This window comes from Acyrthosiphon pisum, chromosome A2 (genome assembly GCF_005508785.2).
Source record: "Acyrthosiphon pisum isolate AL4f chromosome A2, pea_aphid_22Mar2018_4r6ur, whole genome shotgun sequence".
In the NCBI taxonomy this organism is placed as follows: domain Eukaryota; kingdom Metazoa; phylum Arthropoda; class Insecta; order Hemiptera; family Aphididae; genus Acyrthosiphon; species Acyrthosiphon pisum.
Window position 1 is genome coordinate 85,720,139 of NC_042495.1, and position 9,523 is coordinate 85,729,661.

At 28.1% G+C, this 9,523-nt stretch overlaps 1 protein-coding gene across 2 annotated transcripts in view; it reads right to left on the bottom strand.

Annotated features, from left to right (window-relative positions):
* The window catches only part of LOC100167985 (RRP12-like protein), a 12,126-nt gene that overhangs the window by 2,271 nt on the left and 332 nt on the right, over nucleotides 1-9,523 (bottom strand). For both annotated transcript variants that reach the window (XM_008185546.2, XM_001947755.5), the window contains exons 2-20: nucleotides 9,177-9,387; nucleotides 8,913-9,108; nucleotides 8,052-8,178; nucleotides 7,778-7,978; nucleotides 7,583-7,699; nucleotides 7,065-7,265; nucleotides 6,749-6,987; nucleotides 6,425-6,686; nucleotides 6,195-6,365; nucleotides 5,945-6,063; nucleotides 5,744-5,876; nucleotides 4,361-4,600; nucleotides 4,062-4,291; nucleotides 3,851-3,974; nucleotides 3,492-3,783; nucleotides 3,275-3,429; nucleotides 1,456-1,718; nucleotides 1,196-1,374; nucleotides 1,010-1,135 (exon numbers count right to left, since the gene is read on the bottom strand). In XM_008185546.2, the coding sequence (XP_008183768.1) occupies nucleotides 1,010-1,135; nucleotides 1,196-1,374; nucleotides 1,456-1,718; nucleotides 3,275-3,429; nucleotides 3,492-3,783; nucleotides 3,851-3,974; nucleotides 4,062-4,291; nucleotides 4,361-4,600; nucleotides 5,744-5,876; nucleotides 5,945-6,063; nucleotides 6,195-6,365; nucleotides 6,425-6,686; nucleotides 6,749-6,987; nucleotides 7,065-7,265; nucleotides 7,583-7,699; nucleotides 7,778-7,978; nucleotides 8,052-8,178; nucleotides 8,913-9,108; nucleotides 9,177-9,306 (3,505 nt within the window). In that variant the 5' untranslated portion in view covers nucleotides 9,307-9,387. The remainder of the gene's footprint in view (nucleotides 1-1,009; nucleotides 1,136-1,195; nucleotides 1,375-1,455; nucleotides 1,719-3,274; nucleotides 3,430-3,491; nucleotides 3,784-3,850; nucleotides 3,975-4,061; nucleotides 4,292-4,360; nucleotides 4,601-5,743; nucleotides 5,877-5,944; nucleotides 6,064-6,194; nucleotides 6,366-6,424; nucleotides 6,687-6,748; nucleotides 6,988-7,064; nucleotides 7,266-7,582; nucleotides 7,700-7,777; nucleotides 7,979-8,051; nucleotides 8,179-8,912; nucleotides 9,109-9,176; nucleotides 9,388-9,523) is intronic.

Sequence of the window (9,523 nt, forward strand, 5' to 3'; positions counted from 1 at the left end):
TTTTTTCAATTGCTCATAACTTATTGAATAATGTGAGTAGAAACGTAAAACATATACCATAATCCTTAGAGAATTGAACATTCTTTCAAATAAAAAAAAACTTATTTTTTGTGTTGTGTGCTCCTTTAAACAGTATTTTAGGTAATAACTGAAATACCGTACCTTGGTACCTAATTATTAAAAATATCATGTCAGAAAATGTATTATAGCGTTTTCAATTTGACGCACTTTTTGCACTGGGTGCACTTTCTGCCCCACCGAGTTTGTCAGTGCAATGGATGTATTTTATAAATATGAACAGTTTTTCTCTATAACGGGCCACATTATCATCTAATTTCCTATTTATTATATTATTATCATTATAATTATATTAATAATTTATATATAATACTTTCTTTTTCTTATTTGATTTATAGAAAACTAGTGAAACACTCATATAGTGCTAGTGGAATTTCAGTGCACACTATTTTGTCAAAACGAAAACGCTATTAGTGTTTCTTTCCAACCTAGGATAGGGCTATTATATTATGTAATTAAAATTATATAAAAACAATAAATATAGGTATACGGTTTTTTCGGTAAAACGTTAATTACCATTTCACGGTATACCAGTATTCTAAAATACCAAAAATACTGCAAGCCCTAGTTTAATCAGCTGTTATATTAATTTTATTATTTTAATTAATGTTAAAATCTTATATTATATTCAAAAAAAGACCGTGACCAGGCGGCGATCAGTTTTCGTCAGGTAGCTGTCAGACATATAGTCAGACACCGTCCCTACTACAGCAACGTGTTGGACACTACTCCCAAAAGCCACGCCCATGCACACAACTCAGCCGTCTAGTCGTGGTCTTATTTTGAATAGAGTATAAATACATATTTATTTTTATTTTATTTATTTATTTTGGCGTAATTCAATTATAATACAATCATAATATTAAGAGCTGATACATATATCAACTGAGCTAAACTCGTATCTTGTAGAATATGTATGATTAAATCTCACCAGACTTTGTTGGTGCTTGAGGTTCATCTGTGATTATAAGGCGTCCATCAGGAGCAGTTTTTATACTATCATCAACACTAGATAACTTATGAATATTTGTATTATGTTCACTTTTAGGTTTTGACACTATACACAAGGAAACATACATTAATAAAGAAAAATAAATTAACAATAAATTGAACTTACTCAAAATTTTCCTATTTGAAGTTGCTTCAGTAAAATCTAATATATCATCTTCACTTTCGTGCAAATAATTGTCAGCAGATTTTTTCTTTCTGCCTTTTTCTTGTTTGGCTTTTGGGATTTGGTTTAAATTAGTTTCTAATTCATCATCTTCTTCACATTCAGCCAGAATCTCTTCAAATCTAATATGGTAATAGCAATAATTTGTTATTAATGATTTCATTATATAAAAATTATTAATAAAAAAAATATTATATACACACGTTTTGGGTTTAGTTTTAAGACTAAAGTCAACATCAACTTTATCATTTATTTTCTCTTTTGTTCTTTTTTCCTTATTTCTCTTTAATCGTTCAGATTCTTTATTTAAGGCACGTAAACGTACATGTGTTTGAACATCTGTATTTGGTACCATTTGTATGATAAGATTTGTACCAAATTTACGTACCAGTCTTTGGTATATATTTTTAGTTTCCTGACGAAATTTTCGTTTACAATCATCTGTCATTTTTGAAAGAGAACTCAACTAAAAATAAATAACATTTTAATTTAAAATAATGTACAATGATACTGTATGTCTACGGTAATATTGAAAATATGGATGTGTATTTCTTCATTTTTCACACATTTTCTGGGGCTGTCAAATGTTGCTGGATATTGACTTGTTGTTTATTTTTTTTTTATTGAACTTACGCACGGCAACTATGGACATTAGCTGTTGTAGGGGATTATGAACTATGGTTGGTAAGCAGGGGCGGATTTACCCATAGGCCACCAAGGCACTGGCCTAGGGCGCAATATTTTTGGGGGCGAAATTTTTTAGTTAATTTTTACTTTTTAGTTTTTCATAATTTCATAATTCTATTTACCTAAATTTATATTTTATATTAATTTTTTTTCGTATTCAACTTGCATGAAACTGGAGAATGGCTCACGTAGTCACGTCGCAGTAACGTTTTAATTTATAAGCTATAATAACCTTGCCGTTTGAGTTTAATCCTGCGACCAGCGCGCGCCGCCACCGCTAGAGGTTCGACGTCGACGAGGCAGTTGCCTATGTTAATGCATGGGAGATGGTATACCGGTGTACGGCGTAAACACATACAATATTGTGAATGGCGCATGCGCAAAACGCCAGCCAAGGCGGTCAAATATACTGCCTCGGGCCGCCGAGTACATTACTACATTGTATATAGCCGCTCTACTAGCTAGGTGGGGGACAGCTCGCACAGTGCTTGGTGGAATGACCCGCCTCACCCCGCACTCAGCACCACAATTTATTTTATTAGAATACTGGAATTAATTCTGGAAATCAGGTGTCTTGATAAAGTAATTAATAATAATAAATATTGCGACGACGCGCGACGCTGGCACTGTCGCCCGTCTCCTGTATAGTGCAGCATAATGCTCAGAAATTTGCTAATCGATTACGATTTTAGAAACTAGGGTGCTCAGATAAATCAAGGCGCAAAATGATTTAATTATTGTACAAGTGTACAAATGTACCTATGCAAAATTGTATTAATATTTATTTGTTTAGTTAGTATGTATAAATATAAAAATACCTAAATACAATTTTTATAGTTTTGTTTTAGTTCATGGAACATTACTCCCCCCCCCCCCCCCGTGGGAGCATGTCAATGTTTTGGGTGCTAGTGTTGTAATGCCTAGAGGCGGAAAAATGGTAAGTCCGCCTCTGTTGGTAAGGTAAAGTAAGTGTTGTTACAGTAGGTAAGCAAACACGTGTATGTGTGGCAATGTTTATACTACTACGAACCCGGGCGGTAGTCACCCATCCAGGAGATAGTAACAGCAGGCGTTAATTACTCTCAGTCGCATTCAATGACTGGTAGCAGCCAACGCGCCAAGCCACTGTTACTTATTTAATTATATATTATGTTAAATAATAAATAATATGATTAATTTATATACATCTTTAATCATCAGAAATAATTCTTACCGGATAGATGCAATCGATTAGAACTTTAAAAATATCTTTTTATAATTATTAATTTTGTGTATATTATACAAAAATATGATTGAACACATTAATATTAATAATTTAATAATAATTTAGCTTACAATTGTTGAAAGATAGGGCATCAGACCATCAGAAAATGAAGTAATCATCACTTTGATAAAGCTTAAAGCTGAGCTAACGACTTCTCTTGTTCCAGTTGTAATAAGTAAACAAATATTACTTAAAATTGTTTCAAATTGAATTGAATTAATTTCATCTAAAATAAACAATTATTATTGTTAATAAGTTAAATTTTAAGTTACTTTTTTTATTACATACCTTTACGGTTATGGAGAACTGAAGCTAATGCTAAAATAGTACAACTCATCATTGGAATTGAACCAGCTAATCCTGCTGATAAAGCATTTAAAAAGTTTTCTAAGCCGTTTTCAACTTTAATTGCTAATAAAGCCATTTTATTAATCAATGAAAAAGCACATTCACGACATCGTTTATTCACAGTGGAACCTTTACAGCAAAGTACAGCTTCAGGGAGATGAGTTAATATACTTTGAATCACATTGTCATCATCAGTATGATCTAAGAGATGTGCTAAACATCGTAATCGAGGCTGAACATTTAATTTAATAAATTATTGATTAATTAACAAAAAATGCATTCAAAATATAAGTAATTACCCCACGACTGGTAGCCGCAGCATTTTGAGCTGTTGACAATATAAAGTTTTGAATGTTTTCAAAATTTTTTTTTACAAATTTATTGCAAGTCAGAGACTTAGAACTGCAAATTTCTTCCAGAATCCTATTGAATTTTTTTTTTTATTATTATTTTAAAATATGTTATTATTAAATTACTAAATAATAAAAATAATATTATTATGTATAGTACCTAAAATATTTCTTTTCTTCTTTGAAATTTTTTAATTGTTTGGCTTTAGAAATTCGGGAATCAAAAAATGATTTTAGTGTCTTAACAGATTGATAAGGTACCAATACTCCAATAATATCAAGAATGCTTTCTATCACTGTATGGTCCGCATCTTTTGAATTATCCAGCATACCACAACATTTATTAAATAACTGTTCTTTTATTTCATCGTCTGACAATGTCAAATACATCTGTAATAATAAATTAAAACAATTAAGTAATTCAATTATTCAATAAAAAGAAAAATATATATAATTTACTTTGATTGTTTCCAAAGCAGAAAATCTAGTAGCTTGTTCGTCTGTACCGTGAGCAGGGTTAGTATATAAATTCAAACAGATTGGTAAAAAGTTTTTTGCAAAATAAGACAATTGTTCTTTATCATCGGGCACATCATCATTTTTAGAAACCGAAGCTATAAGTTTCCTTAATGAAACAAGAATCGTATCTCTTAACTCCTTACGAGAACTCAACATAGTACCCATGGTTCTGGCAATAATCTAAAACATCAGTTTCATATAATATTAAGATTTATAAACACACCGAGGTGATCAATTGAACCTATACTTTAATTTATTGTATATTTTTGTTTCCCACAATAACTCAATTTTTACAACTTTTGAGGGGAACCAATTAAATTTTTAAACTTGAATTCAAATAATTTATATAGAACAACTTTATTAAGCGGACTGCCCACCATGCGGGTTGCCAAAAGACACAGTATACAAAGTTCAATATTGAAATACATAGGATTGTTAAAAATTATAAAATTATAGTAAATAAATATATAAATAAAATTACTGTACGTTCTAAATGGATGAGATATCTACCGGGTAGAATTAATTAAGATTAAAAAAAAAAAAAATACAGATTTAATATTGAATAATAATTAGTTACTTTCTAGGCATTGGATTCATACAATATGTTACAAAAACTTAGAAACCTATAATACTTAATTATTTGTGGTCTGAATGTAACTACCAAATATTTATGTAGCAGGTTATAATATGTTACACTACGTGAATATTTCTATTTCAACAATGTTGGTTTATTGGCATATTAATAATAAATTATAAAATATCATTATTTTTAAAACTCTAATTCAAACAAGTCTATTTTTAGTTGATTTCTACAAAAGAAAACTGTAAATGTTTTTAATTATTTATTAAATTTAAATAATTTTTTCCTTATTTGACATTAAAGTTGAAGACCATGAAAATTAATAAAATATAGAATGGTAAGTTAATTTATATTAATATTAGGTTTATACTACTTGAATTTATAATTTGTTATATTATTATATATTATAATATAAAAAAATATGATAATGACATTTTTTATTTTTTTTTTTCTGTTAGTTTAATTTATAATAATAATAATAATTAAAATTTAGTGAAAATGATCATAATATCGTTAAGGTTAATTGGATTAATATGTGCATATTGTGCATAGACACATAATTAAATTATTTACTTATAATTTAAAATAAAATGACAATTAATTATTGTACACAGTTTAGGAAGTGCATGACGTACAATTATGATACATTTATTACTAAATAAGAAAATTTATATATCACATATTTCAAATATTATAGATGAATATGCAATAATATTGATTGTATATTATACATTCTAACTTACCCGAAACGATGTGGATATATCAGAAGGATTTGAACAAAAACTAGCCAATAAAGCCCAAATTTGTGATTCCAGAAGATCATAACTAATGGCAGTTATTTTATCATTAGCTTTTAAAGCATTTTCATACATTTCTCTAAAATAAGTAGAAAAATAGTTAAGGAATATTTATATATTAATAATATTTCAAATTTGGATACTTACCGACATTTTAGTGCCAAAGGTAAAAAGTGATCTATATAGCATTTAAGTGTAGAGTTTGAAATACTATCTTTTAAAACAGGTAATAACCAACTACGCTTAAATTCTCCAACATCATCCACCTAAAACAAAATTAAGATGCATCTAAAAAAATACTTAAAATAATTTTGTTAAAAAATAATAATCAATTTTTATAAAAATATTAATATGATAATGATGTGTCTAGTAAGTGTTTTACTGTAAAACGACATACCTTTAATGGAATAACTTTATCTGAAATAATATATTCAGGCCCAATATACTTGATACCTGCACCAATTGTCATTTCCAATTCATTTACAAATGTGATTTCATTAGAATCTCTAAGCTGTCCCAATGATTTTATACATTCTAAGAATATACTAGGGGCACATTTTCCATAAAACTGTAATATCATAAATATATTTTAATGTTTATAAATTTAACAATAATAATTATTTATACCTTGAAAAATGTAGATAGTGTATGTAAAACTTGAGAACAAGCATTTTTATACTGATAGGATAAACACTGAGTTACTAAATTGAATAAAACAGAAATACTTTGATGATAAGTTGAATCAGTAGCGTGTCCAATACACTCTTCAATAAGAATACGTAATGTAGAGCCGGATGCTTTTAATAATTCCGTGTTGCCATTAACCCAAAGTTCAATACATACTTTGAATATTCTTTTTAGCTGGGAGATGCATAATGATAAGTCACTCCTACAAAAAAAAAAGTGTAAATAGATAAATAAATTAAAAATTATAACAAAACCAATTTTTACTTTGATAAACAGATGTAAGCTTCTTGTTGGACAGCTAACCAAGCTAAAGTAGGTTGTGTATCTATTGGTGTAGGACGATAATCAAAAAGAGCCATTAATAACTTGGCATTCAGTGTAGATGTAAGAACAAGTTCTGATGATGGGTAAGAAACAAATAAGCCATGGAATACTTGAAAACCACATGAAAGCAATAATGGATGGTTTAGAGTCATCAACTTTAAGACTTCTTCACAAAGAGGCTAAAAATTAAAATATATATTAATACATAGTTATTTTATCTAATTAATTTTAAACAAAACTTTTGAACTGAATATACTTTGAGTTCTTTTTTAGGAAAAATGGGCATCAATTCCTTTAATAAAGTTAGAACATGAAGAACAGTTGTTGTGTTACTAGCTGTTGTACCCGATGTTAACACTTTAGTACAATATGTAGCGGTATAACCTGATATAGGATGCATTAAATCTTTGTTAGATTTTAATATAGCACACACCGCATGTTGAGCAGCTTTACGAATCTAAAAGCCAAAAAGAAATATTTGTTATGCTATAAAATGCAAACATAAAAAATATGATATGTGTTTAAATTTTCAAATATGTTATAAATATCAAGAACCAGTTCAAAAATTGCTCAATTTGTTTATTAGCTATATATATCGGCACAGTTCGTGAAACTGGTTAGTTTGTAAAGGCTTGCCTTTAAAACTCAATTTCAATATTTATTTGAATTAAATAATTCAGAGGTTATACATGTTTAACTTATGAAACTGTAATTTCATAACTAAGTCAACTATTAAATACATCAATATATAATACTTCAAATAATTTAACTTGCCTTAGGTTTTGAATGTATAATAAAATTTAAAATTGCATCATACACTTGTACTGTAGAACTATGAGACCAAACAATTTTTTCTTGGATACGAAGTAACAAAGATAAACAACTTAATACCTATAAAAAATATCATGATACTATAAGTCAAAACTTCTTAAAACAATGTGATCAAAACATTAGAAAATCAAAACTAACAGATTTTAATAAATTGTTATTATCTGATTCAGCAAATTTTGCAAGTGTTGTTAATAAAGTTTGAGTGGTCGTTCCAAATTTAGTACAAAGAACTTCTTTAGGAACACATTTCATACCCATACTTAATAACGATACCATAGCTGTAACACTATCTTCACAATCATCCTGTCCATTACTTAAGGTTGTTTGTAAGGTAGTAATCTAAAAGTTAAATTTTCATAATATTAGTACGTTCATTCATTGTGATTAAATATTAAACAATAAATCTACTTACAAGAGCTGCAAAATATTCTGTGGAAGTTTCTTTGCCTCCATTAGCCTTAATTACTTCAGTTAATGCTGCAAGTATGGCTAACATTTCTTTATGTAAATAAGAGTTTGAACTAAAATTTTTTAGTAACCTGAAAACAAAAATTAATTTATATTAGCAGTATATGATTTTGCTAATATTTTAAAATTGTTTCTTCCTATTATAGTTTAAAAAACTTAAAAAAATAATTGTAAAATGTATGGAAAAATCATTGTACGAACAATTTTTATTTTGATATTCAAATTGGTTTTACATCAAGTAAAAAGAAAAAAATGAACACAAGTTTTTGAATTTAAAATTACAAATAAATTGAGATACAATTAAAGGTACAAAGAAATAAACTTCTCCTAAAAAACATCTAGTCATTTTTCTTCAGCCTAGAACTGATCAGTAATCAGAATAAATCTAATTTTAAATAACCATAACATATAGAAAAATAATCCATTCAGATTTTTAATGACAAAAAAGTAATAAATATCATATATTTCAAAATATTAAAATTAAACTTTTTTTTTAAAAATGTATTTAACAATTTTTACAATTTACAATCTGCCCTTAAGCTTTAAGGAAATATGTGATTTTAGAATATATAGGTATGAATAGTTTGATTATAATGAGTAATGACACTTATCAGTGATATTTGACTGAGAATTGTTAATTAGTTACCTATTTCTAATTGAAAAAGATTGTAGTATATAAATGATTAACATAGTTAATGTAAGACTTTGGCATTGTAAAGAATGATATAAAAATACTTTATAGCGAACGAGTTATTCAATGAAACTTTAAACTATAAAAACAATTAGATATACAATATTTATTTACCTATTAAAAGATGGATTGGTACACGAGCTCCAATCAGAAGCAAATGTTTCAAATGTTTTGTAAGTCGATGCAGAAGTATGAGACATAACATCATCTGGTTTAGATTTGTTAAAACCATAACTATTCGTAATATTATCATGTTCCTTCAATTTGTTTTGAGTTAACAAACTTTTTCCTTCATTTTGAACAGTTCCTCCTAGAGTTAGAGGAAATTGTTTAGACTAATTATTTAGGTATAGATCAACTTAAATTTCAAGTACTTACCAAATATTGGCTTGCAAAAATTAATTTGTGCTTGGGAACGATATTTTTTTGAATCTGGATTGGTGACTGAGCTTTGTCCTTTTACCCATCGTTTACCTTTGGACTTCAATTTTTTTCTAAACTTTGCCATAATTATTTAATCCAGCAGAATACAAACCACTTAGTATGAAAATAATACAATTTGACCAATGGTTGGTTATACTCTTCTACACGGTCTTAGATTATTAGGTCTGGCAACTAATCCCCGAATATGAAGCTCTTATTGACGGGTCCCGCTCTGGTGGCGCCATCTACCGGTCAAGTACCAAAATATTATTATTTCGATGATTGTCGACTTAAAAAATTTA